General features: G+C 38.2%; 1 protein-coding gene across 2 annotated transcripts in view; it reads right to left on the reverse strand.

Annotated features, from left to right (window-relative positions):
* Positions 1 to 20687, reverse strand: part of pde11a (phosphodiesterase 11a) — a 72592-nt gene that overhangs the window by 44028 nt on the left and 7877 nt on the right. For both annotated transcript variants that reach the window (XM_017470376.3, XM_053681043.1), the window contains one exon: positions 933 to 1022. In XM_017470376.3, the coding sequence (XP_017325865.1) occupies positions 933 to 1022 (90 nt within the window). The remainder of the gene's footprint in view (positions 1 to 932; positions 1023 to 20687) is intronic.

The raw sequence follows: 20687 nt of genomic DNA on the forward strand, positions 1-20687 counted from the left end.
GTGTATCTGAACAAAACCTTGAAACTGAGCAATAAGCCTTGCAATGTCAACGGAGCCTATCACTAAACAATGCTTTTGGAAATGGAAATTTGTGTGTGTACTGTAATGCTATAGTACACTGTCAATTCACTTCTTCAACCCAATAAAATACTGTGGGGGATGTAAAACAAAGAGTTATGATCAATAATCCCTGCCGCCTCTTATTTTCCCTCATCATCATCATCATCCTCATCCACTTGGTAAATGTGGTTAATGTAACACAAGAGACCAGTGTTGAGATTTAACCCTCCTATTATGTTGGGGGAAAAAAGTTACATCCATTATGGTATGGGTCAAAATGACTTGTACAATTTAAATACACACAAAAAACAGCAAAGACAGCTTAAAGCAGTAAACCTTTATCAAGGCTTGACAAGCCATAAGTTGAAATATTTGCATATAAGTTCATGACCCTAAATGAGGAAAAGTAAAAAAAAATTCAAAGAGGAAAAGAGAGATTTACCAGTATTTCAGACATCTCAAATGTGGAAATAGGTTCAACTGACATATAACATAATAGGAGGGTTAAACCTAATGCAAAACACATGCGCATACACACACACACACACACACACACAAATACACACACACTGATCCTGACCTCGACCCTTCTGAAAAAAAAAGACTGTAAGCAGCAGGAGAGTATGTGGGCAGCTATATATCAATACATACAGACAAACATTGTCAGCAGTGGGCCTATACTGGGATTTATAATGAGATGTGAGATTCAGACCATTGTATCCCCCCAACTATTCTTTGGACTTCACTCCTGAGTACTACATGGGTTAACACTGCTCTTTTCCTCTTTAACTGAAAGTAGGTGGCTCTGTAGTAAATGCTCTGTTTGGCAGCAAAGCACCAGACAGTTCCATTAACAACTGTAGCTCTCTTACCCTGCTCCTATCATACTCCTTTCTGGACGCAGCAAAGAGCTGAGCATTGGAGATAGCGATTCCACAGAAGGGCAGGTACATCTGCAACACCTGCAAAGAGAGAAATAATCACTACAGGCCAAGCACACAACCCAAGGTCTTATTTTACCCATGAGTACGCCTACTCTTTATATCATGCCTATTAATTTTATAACGTTCCAATATGTATTGAATATAACTGTGTGTATTCTGAATAGCCAATCACATTTTACCGTAGAACAGCACCTATAATGAGCTATCGATTGAACATTATGAAGCATGGCCTTTTCTACTCATTTCAATTGGCAAGGACTGAGTCATCAATACAGCAAACATTTCCCTTTCTGAATGCTTTTATTAGCACAGAGATTCAGTACATTCACTCACTCATATGAAATATTGAAAAGCTAGGTTTTAATGTTTAACATTCTTTTCTCTTTTTTTTTGGTGAGTTTGAGAGAAGAGAGAGGAGGGAGGAGTGTGGGATAGAGAGCAGGAGAAAGAGAAAGGAAGAATGAGCATAAAGGGAGGTAAAAGGTTGTCATGTGTTGGCCGTGCTGACAACAACTTGCTGATATTAACCTGTCATCGTTTGACTGTTTGTTGGATTCGCACACACCCAACAATCACAGGCACAGGAGGCCTATACTTCTTCACAACAAATGACCATTCACAAGCCATGTCAATAGTAGTCAAGTTGATATACTGTACATGCACCCACCCACACACCCACACATATGTATCCATTTATCTTTACTATTTATGAACATGTGTATGTGTGTGTGTGTGTGCAAATGCTGCTGTGTGCATGTATGAGAAGAGGCTTACAGTTCTGAAAACAACATCAAAAACACGATTAAACCACCTCATCTGAGGTGCAGAGGACACTGTTCCAGTCCTTCAACATCATCCTGCATTCTCGCTCTTTCCCTGACATCTGAACTTCCATATTTGGTATAAGCTAATCTGCTGAATACTCAGTCATAGCATGTTATGTTTACATTCATACCATTTTTATATTATATTGTTATTCCTTGTCACCTGTCTTCTGCACTACCTGTTATATCAGACAGTTCCTCACTAGAACTGTGTACTGTTCAGCGTTACACTGTCACTTACTCTGCCTATTGTCCTGTTTTAGTAGTATTGTACTGTCCTGTGTTGTTTGTATGTGCAGTTTGTGTAGAAAGGTATAGATCTTATTTAGTTCTGTGTCATCTCATGTGGTTATTGTGTTGTTTATGTAGCACCATGGTCCTGGAGGAACATTGTTTCGTTTCACTGTGTACTGCTCCAGCTGTATATGGTTGAAATGACAATAAAAGCCACTTGAACTTGAACTCTCAGAGACACTTATGTAAACCGAGGTCTAAAGGTAGTATAGAACAATATTTTAAATGTTTTTGTAACAAGTGTAAAAAAATTAAATAAATAAAAAAGAGTTTATTTCCGCACTATAAAGCAGGATATGCATAACGTCTTACACATGTTTAAGTATAAAATAAAGAAATGAGTCTTTGTCAAATTCAGTTCTGTGCATCATGGAGGAGAGCACCGTAGGGCATCTAAAGCTATACACTAAGATCTGAAAATAAATCTGTCCCTTTTATTTCAGCTAACAATAATGTACGCTTTGTGAAGACTTTATCTGTTCAGCTACTCTCCTCTTTTATTACCTTTACATTCAAACAGTTGTTCTTTTATTGGAGTATCACAGAGCTACTCCACTTCAATTTAACAGCTCAGAGCTTTATTTTACTCCATGTTTACTGCTGACAACTGTCACGATCTCCCCGTCTGGCAGTGCGTTCGGAGAGATGAGAGGGCACGCGCATGGCGCATGCTCTTCGGATTTTGACAACTGGGACATTGTTTACTGTGAACACGTGCATTTGTTATGTTTCTGTTCTGTCTCCCCCCTGTTCTGTCATTGGCTGTTGTTCGAGCATGTAACTAGATTGGTGTCAGCCGTCAGCAATTAACGTTCATTATGTTTGCTTATATACCGCGTGCCTCCCAGTACACGGCTCGGAGTATTAGATAGATTCATTAGATATAGTTAGATGCGTTGTCCATATTATGTTCCTTGTTAGATTTAGTTAGGTTAAACTTTAGATTAGTCCATTAGTCCACGCTGGTTTTTCCACTCCCAGTTCTTTGTACAAGTTTATGTTTCTTGTTTTGTTTCTTGACCCTGTTTTCTGTGACTGCGACCTTGATTCCTGTTTTGCCCCGTTTTTGCCTGTTTGCCAATCGCCTGACCCTTTGCCTGTCTTGACTACGTTTTGGAGTACGATTTGGATTTATCTGCCTTTGTCTCCCTTAAATAAAACTGTTAACTGCACTTAAATCTATCCAAATCTCCCTTACGTCTCGCAACGTGACAACTGCTTACAGATGCATGGATGCATGCATACACTACGGACACTTCGGACGCCAATCAGCCTACCATGCATGTCTTTGGACTGGGGTAGGAAACGAGAGTACCCGGAGGAAACCCCCGCAGCACGGGGGAGAACATGTAAACTCCACACACACAGCTCCGGCGGGACTCGAACCTTGGAGGTGTGAGGCGAACGTGTTAACCACTAAGCCACCATGCGCCCTGTATAATGAATATATTTATAGGTGAAATGTCTTAGGTAGTGAATAGAACCACGTCATTTCAAGCAGGTTCATTAAGATGCGTTTCCACCATAGGAGCGTTTTCAGGTACTGAAATGTTTTCCACTGAAGCGACTGGTGACAATTTTAGTTCCAGGAAACATTTCTTTTAGCTCCATAGTAGGAACCGTTTCTTTTTTGCAAGAGGCATTATTGCAGGTAGAGCATGTGTATTAAATGCCATGATGGGCCACAGTTAGCCACTGACACAAACTTGTGTTTTACTTGCCATTTCTTTAAAAATACTTTGTTTAGCTGAGAGCAAGCCAAAAAAATGCATAGTTAAAAGTAGAGATGCACAGATACTAAATTTCTCAGCCAATACCGATAACTGATTATTCAGAGTGATACGGCTGATAGTTTGGCTTTTATACCTTCTTTTAAATTAATAATAATTAATTCCACAATTCTGAAGGAAAAAATGTATTCTCTCCATTTCAACAAGTTGTTTCACAGTAACTGGTCTCATAAACAGATTACTCACGTTAACATGAAACTCTACAAATATATTGTTCTGTGCAATATATACTTTTTTGTGAACTCATCTTCATTTAAATCTTTCAACGGTGTACTGGCGCTTTAATTCAGCGCGAGTAGCTCGGGAAAAAAAATGAGACTTGACGCCGAAACTCCACTTCACTGCTGCTCTCTTCCGGTGTAAAATGTTAGCAGTGCAGAGCTTACAGAGCTTACAAACTGCAGTTTTGTTGTCATTAAGAGACATCTTCTTTTTTTTGATTGACAGGATATAATCGACCCTGATCATCGGATGTTTTTAAACTTTAAACGGCTCTGTTGTGTTCTGGGAAACCACTGTATTAACTCAACACCTACAACACACACACAATGAGGGAGACAGGCATTCTCTGCTGAGTGCCTTCATAAGCCTCTTGACATGCACAGGTAATGTGGGAATCTCTAGGCACCTCATGATTTGATTCAGTTTTGATTTTTAGACCAACATGCAATTATGAAACAAATTTCTCTGTGTCTTGAAGCATTGCTATTCTAGATTTCTATCATCTAAATTATTTTTGCTATCCCATCCCTATTCCCAAGTGTGAGCACATGCTGCTTTTATATGGGAATTACATCATGTTCATCCATTATTCTTAGTATTTAATTTTTACCAGAACATTTGGTTCTGTTGACAATTTTTGCGTTTTTAAAACATATGCCAATGCCTGTGTAAAAGTTTGATTATGACATGTTGTCAGGATGATTCTGGAGAGAATCTCGAGTTTACTACTCTGCTGAACCAGAGGGAGCCAGGTATAAATCCTTCTGTCTGCATATGCAGGGATTTGAAGAAAAGTCTGACTTGGTTTAATTGGATTATGTCGGCTCACCCATTAGCCTGGGCTGCGTCGCAGGTGGGTCTGTATGCCAGGGGAAAGCTGTATTGACATGGGACTAAAGGATGGGTTAATAAAGTACTGAAGTGACCCTGGCTGAGGGGAGCATTATCGACAGATTCCCTCGGCGATGCTTTGTTATCATTTCAACCATGCACCTAATGAAATATGAGAGCACTACTCCATCATGCTTCAGTTTGAACAGGCACATGATTATCATCAAAATGCACATCTGGAGTGAGAAGTCTATTGCTGACAATGAGATGCTTACAAGAAAAGGCTGATTGCTAATTCCATGCTCATGTCACCATGAGACTTATTTTTAGAGACTCTTGTGATGCTTATGCACACCAATAATAGTTATATTTCTTTAATAAGCATTCTGAGAATTCAATCCATGTACTCCAATGCCTGTTCTTACTAATTCCTTTCATTAGCAAGTCCCTATAGACAGCATACTTTAGTCTACACTTAATCAGTGTCCAGTGAACAAGCAGTAGACCATCTCAGTCTCATTAACTGTGTCTGTGGCTCTATGCCATATTCACCCAAAATGCCCAGGGCCACCCAAACTGAGTCAGGAAAAGACAATAATCTGTAAAAGGAAGGACAATATCATTTTAAACATAGTGGCACAAAAGACATGGACTGACTTCAATTTCCAATTATCCAAGATAGATTTTACTACACTAAAAATTGCCATAATTTTAAAATTGCATTTTAAATTACATTCTTTTACGGTTAAGCACTATGCACTGTGTGGGGAAATGCAGTATTGAACATTTTATAGTAAATTACTACAAAATGCAATGAATCCCAGGATGTTTTGTTGCAACAACAAACTGCTACAGCAAAAAAAAAAAAAACTGTAATCACTTCACTGTCTTTACTAGCATTTTAAAAGAACACGTGACTGTCTTTTGAGACGCAATTTTATTAAAGGTTTGCATAACAGGATTGCTGGCACAATCAGAGCACTGCCACACTGTATATATCACACCACGAACAACAAATGAAATAAGACTGTGTGCTACCTTAAATGATTTTACGGTGCTTTATTTCCAGTACTTCAAAACTTGGATAAACTAAACACTGGTGAGAGAAGCAGATATTACAAGTAAGCACTTTAGTCTGGAACCTAGTCATACCACAGTAAGATTGATGATGCCATCATTAAGTTTTTGTGTGTGAGAAACAATGCAGGACATATCTTTATCTTTAATGTTTATATTCATAATAAGAGAAGCCCACACGCTTCTTTGGCCCTGATGAACAGCTGTGTTATTAAGCAGGATATAAAACACAGGGCGAGCTGCAGCTGCAGATGATAGCACTTCTAGCTTCCTCAAGTAGGAAATTTTATCAGTCAGAAAGTCTAACAAATAAGAACCCATGCATGAGATGTAGATGGTGTCCCAGGAGATTTTTATTTATTAATTTATTTACCAACCGTTATAATGCTAGGGTGGGGGTGGGTTCACCTTACAATGTGGTCACTGGACAAATGTATTTCAATGGATTAGACCTCAGGTCTCCCAGTACTGAATAAATATATCAAGCAATATAATCTTGTTGTACATACAACATGTGTAAAATTTTGGCTGTTGTAAAAAAAATCAGCTTAATCCTTGTGGGGGTTGGAGTGGATCTGGAATTTATTCCTGGAATACTGGACAGGAGGTAGGAATACACACTGGATAGGATGCCAGGCCACTACAGGGCATCACACACACTCTCACACCTAGGGGAAATTCATTCATTCATTAATTTTCCTTCCACTTTTCCTGGCTGCAGTGGCAACAGTCTGGGACAGTCAGCCTAGACTTCTCTCTCCCTGGTCACAGATTCCGGCTCCTACTGGGGATCCCTAGATGTTCCCAATCCAATTGTGAGATATAATCTCTCAACACATCTCAATGGTAAGACTAATAATCTCTCAGCACATCCCACCGGACCGAGACCATGGGGCAGTTCCTGAATCCAGCAGGATATACCGGATACAGTTCTAGGAGGAGCTGACCAGGAGCTGACCATCTGGTCAGCTGACTTCTAACGATTTGGAAGAGCAATGGTTCTACTCCAAGGCTCTCCTTGATTGTAAAGCTCCCTACCATGGGAAGCGAGCCCAATAACTCTGCTAAGGAACCTAATCTCTGAGGCTGTACTTCTGTCGATTTCAGAGGCAGAAAATATCACCTGAAAATAACAGGAATGTTACCTCTAATCCCCCACACCTCTCTAAAACGTGGCTGTATCTTAATATCCTGTCCATGAAAACCACAAACGGGAGTGGAGATATGTGACACACCCTTAAGTCCGACATCCACGTTAAATGCTTTAGACTTAACATTATGAATGTGGACACAACTCTCACTGCACTCATACTCAGACCTGAGTACGGCGGCTATGGCTCAGGTGAAAGAGCGAGTTGTCCACTAATCTTAGGGTTGGCTGTTTGATTCCCGGTCCATGTCTCCACATGCTGAAGTCTACTTGGGCAAGTCAATGAACCCCAAGTAGCTCCCAACGGTAAGCTAGCGCCTTGCATGGCAGCTCTGCAGCCAGTGGTGTGTGAATGTGTATGTGAATGGGTGAATGAGAAACAGTGGAAAGCGCTTTGAAGAACTGCTAAGGTTAAAAAGCGCAGTAAGTGCAGACCCTTTACTGTTTCCTTGCAGAGTTTGTGCATGGTCTCGGCTCCCCCTCCTGAAGTGCAAAACAGTTTGCCAGAACACCTTTGACGCCACCCGAACGTTTTTACCCATGGCCTCTCCAAACTCCTCCCATGCCTTAGAGTTCGGCTCTGCAAATGCTTTTGGTTCAGTCTTTTTGATTCTATTGTAAAGATCCAGTCTGTCTAAGACTGTCCATCCAGGAGTGGGTCCCATTAACCCTAATCCAAGCTTTTCTACTACACAGTGCAGCATGGCACAGCTTGGCAAATTACCCATAATCTTCCATGTCATTGCTATTTCCACAGCCAAGCAAGCCATGTCATACTTTATTACCTTTGCTGAATTTGACTACTGATCTTGCCCAGGTACCATGAGAGCCAAGTTGAGGCATACAGGTGGAGTCAAAAAAAATGGTGCAGACCACTAATTTATCAAATCCAGGCACACACTGATGTCTCTGGCTGGAATTACTTCTCTACCAGCACAAAAACCTTCAGTAGTAGACTAATGTAGTTTGTTTCTCTTTTCAAAACTCATTTTCCTGACAGGAGGCCAGCAATTTAAATAATTTAAGCAATTTTAAAGAGCAATTTCGTGTTTCAAATACATTTTTATTTGTATAATTGTCTATAATTGGCCACTATAATTGTCTATAATATCTTTGTACGCTATAGCATTATAAGGGGACCAACTTTTGGAATAGGACATTCAACAAGTACATTTGGGTATGATGGTCAGGTGTCCACACACTTTTGGCCATATAGTATACATTTCTTCCCATGATCCAAGTAAAATTCGGCATCTTCTAGTTAAGGAAAATCCCCAATGGCTTCTTACTCACTTTGTTTGCCCTCTTTGTAATATATATCATATGAAATGCCCTGCGTAGTGCCCTTATGAGTGGTGTATAAAGACATTTGAAATTCAGCCCCAGAAAACACACGACTGCTTGTGTGTATATGGAAGAGTGGGCAGACATTAAGTGAAACTTTGCTCTTCTTTATTTTCACAAATCCACTGTGTTTCATGCTTATTTTCACTCTATGAGAGAGAAATGTTGCAGCTCCAGACCCATTTTAACATCAAATGACTCATTTCAAAATTGTTTATTAGAATTTTGAGTAGTATTTTGCTATTCATGCCTATGAGTGACATGCACACACAGCCAGAATAATCCTTCTTTTCACTTTTGTTCTTTCCCCTCAGAGCTGTTCACCAAGGATGGCTCTACTGGTAGCATCAAGTAACTTCCACTAACATAGCCCTTAGGTTCAGTGAAGGACACAAGCCCCTTCACCATGACACGGTCTCAATCCACAAAGGGGCAGTTTAGAGTAGCCAATCCATATTTGTGTGAAGTTGGAGGAAACCCTCTGGGTCTGTTAATTATATATCTATATCTGAAGATTTTACATTAATATCTTTGAATTTTGCATAATAATTAAATATTTGTTATTGTTGGATGGAGTCCAATCCAGGTTTAAACATGGTTACTGAATGAATGAATGAATGAATGAAATTTAACAAAAGAAAATTAACAAATGGGAAAAGAAACACTTTTCTCTTGCATTCTAATATTCATAAGACTGTTTAGCAACACTGAAGAATTTAGATTGGATTAAAAATACAGCATCTAAGATGCATATTTCTTACCGTAATTGAGGTCTTACAGCATAAAAGAACAATAACCTATACACCTACTAATAGAAGAACAGTGAGAATGTGACTGTGTATGAATTTGCCAAAAATAAAGGTCATAATGCCGATCCCACCAGCCCCAAAATTTATCTCATGTAATTCAGAGTATAGTGTCAGCTAATAATAGACCTAGAGAAATATGTACCTTAGTTTATTAATAAAAATGTCTGAGCCATCCATTGTAGGGGGTATCTACAGTAGTTTGAGTGATTCCTTCTCTACATACTGACACAGCTGAATGTTTGCTAATGACTGCTGACACAAGTGCACACAAGTGTGTGTGTGTGTGTGTGCATATATATATATATATATATATATATATATATATATATATATATATATATATATATATACACACACACACACACACACACACACACACACAAATATACACACGCAGTTTCGTCATTAATTCAGTGGCGAGCAGTGCAAGCATTAATGTGATGCTAATGCACACTGAAAAGCACATAAAAAACCACATCGGAGCAGTGCATCAGCAGTGTCACTAAGCTCTGCCTGAGAGATGTTGTGGGACTGAGCTCAATACACATGCATATACTTTTAAATACAGGCTGAGACACTGATTTGCTGCCTGGCCTGGATTATACCATTCTGTGGAGAAACCACAGCTTGTCATTCATAATCGTCCTGCTCCAGTGCATTCACAGAAAAAAAGGATAATCTTATCTTTTAAAATATTGTGCATGTTGCCCAGCCCAGTGAGAGCAAGTACCTATATACAGTGGTGCTTGAAGGTTTGTGAACCCTTTAGAATTTTCTATATTGCTTTCAGTATCTGGTGTGACTCCCTTGTATAGCTTATAGGAATTTTTGGCCATTCCTCAGTACAGAACAGCTTCAACTCTGGGAAGTTGGTGAGTTTCCTCAATGAACTGATTGCTTCAGGTCCTTCCACAACATTTCTATAGAATTATGGTCAGGACTTTGACTTGGCCATTGCAAAACATTAACTTTATTCTTATTTAACCATTCTTTGGTAGAATGACTTGTGTTCTTAGGATCCTTGTTTTGCTGTATGACCCACTTTCTCTTGAGATTCAGTTCAAGGACAGATGTCCTGACATTTTCGTGCAGAATTAGTTGGTGTAATTCAGAATTCATTGTTCCATCAATGCTGGCAAGTTGTCCCGGCCCAAACCATGATACTACCACCAGCATGTTTCACAGATGGGATAACGTTCTTATGCTGGAATACAGTGTTTTCGTTTCTCTAAACATAGCCCTTCTCATTGAAACCAAAAATTCTATTTTGGTCTCATTCATCCACAAAACATTTTTCCAATAGCATTCTGGCTTGTCCACGTGATCTTTAGCAAACTTCAAACGGGCAGCAATGTTCTTTTTGGAGAGCAGTTTCTTTCTCCTTGCAACCCTGCCATGCACACCATTGTTGTTCATTGTTCTCCTGATGATGGACTCATTAAAATTAGCCAATGTGAGAGGCCTTTAGTTGTTTAGAAGTAACCCTGGCTCCTTTGTGACCTTGCAGACTATTACACGTCTTGGTCTTGGAGTAATCTTTGTTGGTCCCCACTCCTGGGGAGGGTAACAATGGTCTTGAATTTCTTCCATTTGTACACTATCTGTCTGACTGTGGATTGGTGGACTCCAAGCTCTTTAGAGATGGTTTTGTAACCTTTTACAGCCTCAACAACTCTTTTTTTGAGGTCCTCAGTAATCTCCTTTGTTCACGCCATGATACATTTCCACAAACATGTGTTGTGAAGATCAGACTGTGATAGATATGTTCTTTAAATAAAACAGGGTGCTCACTCACTTCTGATTGTCATCTCATTGATTGAAAACTCCTGACTCTAATTTCACCTTCAAATTAAACTGCTAATCCTAGTTCACATACTTTTGCCAATGACAGATATGTAATATTGGATCATTTTCCTCAATAAATAAATGGCCAAGTATAATATTTTTGTCTCATTTGGGTTCTCTTCATCTACTTGTAGGACTTGTGTGAAAATCTAATGAGTTTAATGTTTTAGGTCATATTTATGCAGATATATAGAAAATTTTAAAGGGTTCACAACCTTTTGAGCACCACTGTATATGTGTCTGTGTATCCATGATGGTGATACTGACTTTGCTGATTAATTGACTTATTAATCATTAGCGTCATTAATCATTAGCGTGTTTATGACAGGGCGTTCGATGCCAGACCCCACAAACACATGCACAGTTGCAATCATGAGAATATGCACATTAGTAAACATGTGATTCTCTCTTTTCATTGTTTTTTTCTCAACCACATTCCTAATGCACTGGAGACATTAACCCACTATCTCGCATGTTCTAAATTCAGCTACTATTAAATTTGGTTCCTCATAAATTCTTGCTAGATAATACTGGGTATCTGATGACTAGTTAAACTGACTTTATATAGGTTTTGGTAGTTGGACTGAGAAGCTTTGCATACTGTGCTGAGAACTATCCTGTGATCCGTGTCATCAATGAAAAAGCACTGCACCGTCCACCGTCATTCAAGAGTCCTGAGCTTTGTATAAAGAAAAAAATGATAAAGAAAAATAAATAAATTGTCTATCCACATATGAAATTTGAGCTTTCTCTTTCTCTTTGCTGTGGAGCACTCAATAACGTATAGATGTGTCACCTCAGGACTTTTTTACAGCCTGCCAGACAAACCAAATATTTTTATCAACAAAAAAAAATCATGTTCCAGCAAGGCAACAATAAAATACAGCTGATAGGTAGAAACAATAGATATATTATACTTTATTTCGTTTGTTTAGTCAAATTAATTTTTAAACTATGATCAATTTTAGTACATATCTGTACTTTCATTTAAGTGTGTAGTCACTGGTGTGCAGTGCTTACATTTCAGGACAGTAAGACTTAAATGTAATTAGTTTTTAAAAAAACTAAATTACATATACCATATTTTGCCCTCTGAACAAATGGTTAAAGAATCATTGTTTGATTTGGACACCCGCTGTGCTGACTGCTCTTTGACGCCAGATCCCAACACGCCATGCTCAGCTGGCAGTTTTAGACCCTGATTCAAGTTGACTAGTGTGCTATACACTTCTGTTGAGAATGCTGGTATTGTTGCCAGTAGCTGTGGCGGTAGCGGACCCCTAGGGTTGCTGTACCTACAATCTCTTCAGAAGTGGCTGGACCCCAAACAAAATAAACAGAGACATGTCTTGATCTCCATGCACTGGGAAACAACCTCTTAATAGAGATGCACAGTTTTTCAAACAATACGGTTCTGACTGGGAGTGATGCCCTATTAAAGAGAGATAGTTACTACTATCGCTTTCCTCGCTGGCTAGAAAGGAATGTGGTGCCACCGGACAGCAAGCACGCTCAGGAGAGTGGTGTCTACACCCAGAAAGGGTGTCCCAGATCTATGAGATGCTTGGCAGCATGCAGATGGGCCTTGGTAAGATGGACCTTGTGGTAAGTGCATAGATTTCTATGAACCCCAGATAACCACCAGGGCCACTGGTCCCCACTCACTCTCAAATCAACTTTCAATTACAGGTGCTTCCTCAGACTTTGTCATTTACTCTCTATTGGCCATAGCTCACTTCCTTTGTTCACTATTAACCCTTCCCTCCACAAACCAAATCTCTTCTTTTTCTCAATCTGCACTCATGATTGTCTCCTTACTCTGGCTGTTCCTGGGAATGATCTGTCCCTCACAGCATTTCTATAAGGCAATTACAGACAAGACAGCAAGGTTTCTGAAAATGATGGGGTAGGTATGTGTGTGTGTGTGTGTGTGTGTGTGTGTGTGTGTGTGTGTGTGTGTGTGTGAGAGAGAGAGAGAGAGAGAGAGAGAGAGAGAGAAACAATGGGGGGAGGGGCATAACAGAATAGTAACCTGATTTTATTACGCATGGCCAGTTATTTGAACTCTGCACGTGTCAGACCATATAAATTATAGATTAGGTTATATAACTATAAACATCACATGAACATTCAAGAGCATATAGTAGATTTTCATTTCGTAGTTACCCTCTGTCTCAGACTGTCTTTCTTCCTCTCTATCTCTTGCCTCTGTAACTTAACAAGATAAATCTGTCCAGCTAAGCATCTTTGAGTTGGTTAGAAATACAGTCCTTGTCCATTCAAAGTGCCAACAGTACAATTAATATGTAATTACCTCACAGGTCTTATTGCAGCAACAACAGCATAGGCTCTCTGATTCTGCTTACCACTGCCTTAAGTGTTTATTTGATTTAATGCATTCAATAGCTAGTATTAGCCAACACAGAGCAAGACAGAGTTCTGCATGAGAGGGTTATGAATCATACTAATCGACCGTAGGGCTGAATAATTCATTTTAAAAAATTCTAAATAAATAAAATAATTGTTGCTTGTTTTATCTTCTCTGATATGTGTTATATTTACTTAAACACTTGTAGTAAATCACTGAAGAGTGATGCAATGCTTTTGGGACTTTAACCCAGCAGCACTTTTAGGAATGTAAAATCAATGTAATGCTCAATAAAATACAGGTATAGAGGTATATGCTCAATAAAATACAAAATGCATCTCAAAAAATTAGAACATCATGGAACAGTTAATTTTTTTCCTTAATTTAATTCAAAAAGTGGAACTTTCATATATTCTAGATTCATTACACATAAAGTGAAATATTTCAAGCCTTGTTTTGTTTTAATATTGATGATTACAGCTTACGACATTTCTGTATTATAAAGAATTTATAATACAGAAATGTTGACCTTCTGAAAAGTATGTTAATAATTTATAATTACTATATGATTGAATCTCTTTAAGAGATGAAAATGTTTGTGCAAATAGTAGAATAAATAGGCTATGCCAGATCTAGATGGATGATTAGGAATGGTATTCAAATTAAGCAACATAAAGTACTGTGAAAAGTATTTGCCCCCATCCTGATTTCTTCTGTCTTTGTGAAAATCTTATACTAAATCGTTTCAGAAATTAAAACAAAATCTGAGGCAACCTGAGCAAACACAAAATACAGTTTTTAAATGATAATGTTATTTATTGAAGCAAAAAAGTTGTCCAATACCAACTGGGCCTGTGTGAAAATATATTTGCCCCCGTAGTTACTAATTCCCCAAATCTATGAAATTGCCTTCATAATGAAGTTCAGCCGGACCAGACACAACCATGCCTGATTACTGCAAACCCTGTTCAGTCAAATAAACACTTAAATAGAACTTTTTCAACAGTATGAAGTTGGTTAAAAGGTCTTACTCAGTAACACACTATACCAAATTTGAAAGAAGATGAGGAAGAAGGTGATTTAAATACATCAGTCTGGGAAGGGTTACAAAGCAATTTCAAAGGCTCTGGGACTCCAGCACAGTAGTGAACCTTCCCAGGAGTGGCCGACCTTCCAAAATTCCTTCAAGAGCACAGCAACTACTCATCGAGGAAGTCACAAAAGACCCAAGGACAACATCAAAGGATCAACAGGCCTCTCTTGCATCAATAAAGGTCACTGTTCATGACTCCACTATCAGAAAGACACTGGGCAAAAATGGCTTCCATGGAAGTGTGGGGAGGTGAAAACCACTGCTAACCCAGAAGAACATTCAGAAGGCTTGTCTGAATTTTGCCAAAACACACCTTGATGATCCTCAAACCTTTTTGGAGAATGTTCTGTGGTCTGATGAGTTGAAGAAGACAGGGGTTTGGAAGACAGGGATCCCGTTACATCTGGTGTAAACCAAACACCGAATTCCACAAAAAGAACTTCATACCTACGGTCAAGCGTGGTGGTGCCAGTGTGATGGTGTGGGGATGCTTTGCTGCTTCAGGGCCTGGGCAACGTTCAATAATTGAGGGAAACATGAATTTTGCCTTCTACCAGAAAATCCTAAAGAGAATGTCTGGTCTTCAGTCTGTAAATTGAAAGTCAAGTGCAAATTATTATGCAGGATTATGCAACAAGACAATGACCCAAAGCATAGGAGTAAGTCCACCTAACTCCTAAGCAAAATTAATGTTTTGGTGTGGCATAGTCAAAGTCCTGACTTAAAATGCTGTGGCAGGACCTTTAATGGGAAGTTCATGCTCAAACACCCTCAAATGTGACTGAACTAAAGCAGTTCTGCAAAGAAGAGTGGACCAAAGTTCCACCACAGCACTGTGAAATACTGATCTCCAGTTATCGGAAGCATTTGGTTACAATTATTGCTGCTAAAGGTGGCACAAGCAGATTTTAATCTTAAAGGGGCAATTAGTTGTTCACATGGGTTATAGGTGTTGGGTCACTTTTTTTTTACTTCAATAAAAAAAACAAACTGTATTGTGTGTTTACTCAGGTTGCCTTTGTTTTATGTTGTTTTTGCTTGAAGATCTAAAACTATTTATTATGAGATATATACAAAAACAAAAGAAATCAAGATTTTTCACAACCTTTTCACAGCCTTGTACGTAAATTTACTGGAAACAAACCCTGAATTCACACTCCACCCATCTACCCTCCAGCCTACATTAAAATCTACGGTATTAGTTGAGCTAACTTCACATTGATTGACAAGCATAAAACTAGCATTTAGCATGTTACTTGTTATGGTATATTCTGTAGCATAGTGTAGCATCTCTGTCTCTGGATCACTGTCATGTTTACATCCATCAGTGCTATCTTACTCCAGCAAGCGTTACACAAATTCACAATTCAATCATTAGGGAATTTTCACTGTGAGCAAGCAATCATTAGTAATACAGCATTTAGTAATTATTGCTAGCCAATCATAGTGTAAGGCAAGTGGCAGAACTTACCAGAAAACAGTGTTTTTCATCATTTCCCATATAAACACAAATCATGTACTACAGTTACGCTGCTCAAACTAAATTGGTAAGACATTATTATTGGCAAGACAAGAAAGTTATTTTCAATAAGATATTCAGTTTCTTCTTGTCAAGAATGCCCTTTTATTAAAGACCTTCAGTTAACCCAAATGAAGTCTAGACTTATTTTATATGGTGAAAGAATTATTTTTCTCTTTTCAGAATGACGAACAAATTCCTACAAGTCTACAAATCTCTTAAGAATCTAGCTCCTTCATACCTTACGGAGCTTCTATCTGTTCATAACGCATCCATAACTCTCAGGTCATGTGATCAAGTGCTAATAACGGTTCCCAGATGTAGATTGAAGCTTAGGGGTGATCGCACTTTCACTGTGGCTGGCCCTAAGCTTGGGAATAGCCTGCCTCCACATATTAGAACTGCTTCTACCTTAACTACTTTCAAATCCAGGTTAAAAACCTATTTCTTTTCCTTGGCATTTGACCAGCTGTATAAATTGTTTCAATTTGTTATATGACTGTTATAGTATTGTAAGAAATTACAGACTGCATCGCAGAAGAATCCACCCCGAAATGTGTTAGGATAAGATTGTTCCCCAAAAAGGCCGAATTATCAAAGGCACAATTCACTTCAGTCTCAGCAATATGTGTATAATACCACCTAAAGTGACATTCAATCAGGTATAGCATGGGAGCGGCAGTGGGATATCAAGAACCGTCCCTGAACAAATGGGTACATGACCATACTTATCATTCAAAAAGACATGTGTCTTCACAATCCTATTTCGGGGTCACATCTGTAACGACATCAGTACTGTAAGAACGGAAACTGATCACATCAAAGACTATCTGTAATTCACATTTAAAGTGAAACCTCATTTACATTACATAAATGTGGTTTCATATTTGACTCAATTTGAGTTCACTTTGACTCCGATGAACTCGAAGCGCTTCATGTACTTTGTCACTGCCATGCTGGGATAAAGTTATTCTTCTTTGAGATCTTTGACTTCCTCATAATTATTTCTTACACTATTATATATATATATATATATATATATATATATATATATATATATATATATATATATATATATATATAAAATACTTTTTATGTGTTTATATATATATATATATATATATATATATATATATATATATATATACACACACATACACACACAGGTGCATCTCAAAAAATTTTCATATCATGGAAAAGTGAGATATTTAAAACTTTTTTTGTTTGAATCTTGATGATTACGGCTTACAGCTCGTGGAAGTCAAAAATCCAGTATCTCAAAATATTAGAATAAAGAATTTATAATACAGAAATGTCGACTCTCTGAAAAGTACGTTAATTTTAGAGCTGCAACAACTAATCGATAAAATCGATAATAATCGATTATGAAAATCGTTGTCAACGAATCTCATTATCAGTGAATCTCATGACAGTTATTATTAGTTGGTCTGCGTGCGGCACGGGGGAGATTTACTCATTACGTTACTTCTGTTCAGAAAACACGCTTCGGAGAGTAAATACTAAAGTTGTGTCCCAAATGAAGTATTATACACTTACACTATGCACTCTGCACTACTGTCTAGTGTGTGGATTTTAGAAAGGTAATATTATCTCAAATATAACACTAGCAGGTTTTTTTAACTAACCGGAAGTATAAGCCACGATGGCGCATGATGTCATACGCACGCTAGCATTAGCAAACACCCAGAGTCAGCCATAATGACTTTCTTCAGTTTACTTTCTGTCAGCGTTACCTTTTATTCCCAACATGACCTCAGTCACCATCAGATGGAGGTGAAATGGTCACGTGACTGAGGAAGAAAGTGTGCGACCTCCAAGTCCTCTAAGGCAGGGAGCATTTTAAACACCGTGGAAATCAAACTGATGCATGAGGACAAACTTATGTTTATATCCAAAATGCTCCACTGTGTGCAAGGGGCAGGGGAAACTGGTGCAAGCTGCTTAAAATGTTTAGTTTAATTTAAGTTTATTGTCATTTTATGCTTTATTTGCGTGCTTGCAGTGTAAATTCTATCATTTATTATAAAGGAAGTGATCTGTTAGTAACGAGGCTGCAATGCTGATCACACGTGGTGCAGAAGCACTGATACAGAGTGTAGCATGAGTAAGATCTGTAATGTCTAATTAAAACATTATGATCAAAAGTAAACACAAGAAAAATAATTCTTAAAGACAGTGAGTAACAGAAACCACAAGGTGCAGTGAAAGGGAGTTTTTATTATTAATTTAGGACTGTAGTTTAATTCAGTGCTTTTACATATTTATATACACACACAATTTATTTTATAGTATTTATGCATAGTTTTTATAGCTGCACAAAATGCACAGAATTAAAGAACAGTCCTAAATTAATCATATATATTCTGGTGTGTGTGTGTGTGTGTGTGTGTGTGTGTGTGTGTGTGTGTGTGTGTGTGTGTGTTGGGTTCTTTTCTGTTTTGAACAGACAGTAAAGTTTTAGTCTGAAGTTTATATTTGTAACACTCAGTTTGTGGATTTTATTTTAACAATAAACAAAAAAATGGTACTGAAAGTTTGCCCCGCCCCATCCGATTAATCGAAAAAATAATCAGCCAACTAATTGATTATGAAAATAATTGTTAGTTGCAGCCCTAGTTAATTTATGCACTGAATACTTGGTCGGGGCTCCTTTTGCATGAATTACTGCATCAATGCGGCGTGGCATGGAGGCAATCAGCCTGTGGCACTGCTGAGGTGTTCTGGAAGCCGAGGTTGCTTTGATAGCGGCCTTCAGCTCGTCTGTATTGTTGGGTCTGGTGTCTCTCCTAGATTCTCTATGGGGATCAGGTCAGGCGAGTCGGCTGGCCAATCATGCACAGTAATACCATGGTCAGAAAACCAGTTACTAGTAGTTTTGGCACTGTGGGCAGGTGCAAGTCCTGCTGGAAAAGGACTCCATCTCCATAAAGCTTGTCAGCAGATGGAAGCATGAAGTGCTCTAAAATCTCCTGGTAGATGCTGCATTAACTCTCGACTTGAGAAAACACAGTGGACCAACACCAGCAGATGACATGGCACCCCAAATCATCACTGACTGGAAACTTCACACTGGACTTCAAGCGACTTCAACCACTCTTCCTCCAGACTCTGGGACCTTGATTTCCAAATGAAATGCACAATTTCTTTCATCTTCCCCATGATTGTGGTTGTGTGTACTGAACCAGACTGACAGATTAAAGGCTCAGGAAACCTTTGCAGGTGTTTTGAGTTAATTAGCTGCTTAGAGCTCTTCTCAGGTCAACATTTCTGTATTATAAATTCTTTATCCTAATATTTTGAGATACTGGATTTTTGACTTCCATGAGCTGTACGCCGTAATTATCAAGATTAAAACAAAAAAAGGCTTAAAATATTTCACTGCATGTGTAATGAATCTAGAATAAATATGAAAGATCCACTTTTAATTAAATTACGGAAAAAATAATATTTTCCAAGATATTTTTTTTTTTTCTAGATGCACCTGTGTGTGTGTGTATATATATATATATATATATATATATATATATATATATATATATATATATATATATATAATTTATTTATTTATTTATTTTTATTGATATTATTTTTATTTTAGCTTTTGTAATTATTATTATTGTAAAGCACTTTGGTAACCTATATTGTTTTTAATGGTGCTATTTAAATCAACCTGACATTGACATTGATATTAACATTGGTAAGGAAAAACACACTGAGACAGCATGAAGAAAGAGAACAAACCAGGAACCAGACTCAAAAAGGGAACCTAGTCTCTTCTGTGTGACACTGGATAATTGGATTGTACAGTAAATCATTACAGTATACAGTTTTAGAAGAAGGATGTTCAGCATGAGTATATTGTGAACAAAATAAGCACAGGAGAGTCTCTTTATTTTGCAATAACTGCATCAGTGGCAGCAGTGGTGGCTCAGAGGCTCTGTCTTACTGATCAGCAGGACAGGGGTTCAAGCCCCAGCACTGCCAAGCTGCCGTAGTTGAGCACTTGAACAAGGCTCTTAACCCTATCTGCTCCAGGGCCACCATATTGTGGCTGACCTTGTGCTCTGATCCCAAACTTCCTTGTGTAATGTATACGTGGAAAGGCTTCCTTTTTTCATTTTCTTAAGAATTTGATTATTCAGTTATTCATTAAAATCTAAAGCCCACCTTTCTAAACATAGATTAAACCTATTCAGTATAAAACATTCTCAGTAAAACGAAATCCTCACTAATCATTTCATATAAAATCAGAAAATTCAGATTGTCCTGAAAACCAATCCTGAGTATTTGTAATTGGCAATAAAAATGCGGGTCTTTGTACTGTGTGTTTGTGCTCTGTGGAACAGAGATCCTCTCTTTTCCCCTCACACTCTTGTCCAAGTAATATGTGTACAAACATAGCACTGTGCTCATCTAAATGCAGCGGTCTTAGGGGATTCAACACCAGTTAAATTAAAAGCTGATAAATCTCTCCACAGTATAAATATCCCTCCGGT

This window comes from Ictalurus punctatus, chromosome 6 (assembly GCF_001660625.3).
Source record: "Ictalurus punctatus breed USDA103 chromosome 6, Coco_2.0, whole genome shotgun sequence".
NCBI lineage: Eukaryota > Metazoa > Chordata > Actinopteri > Siluriformes > Ictaluridae > Ictalurus > Ictalurus punctatus.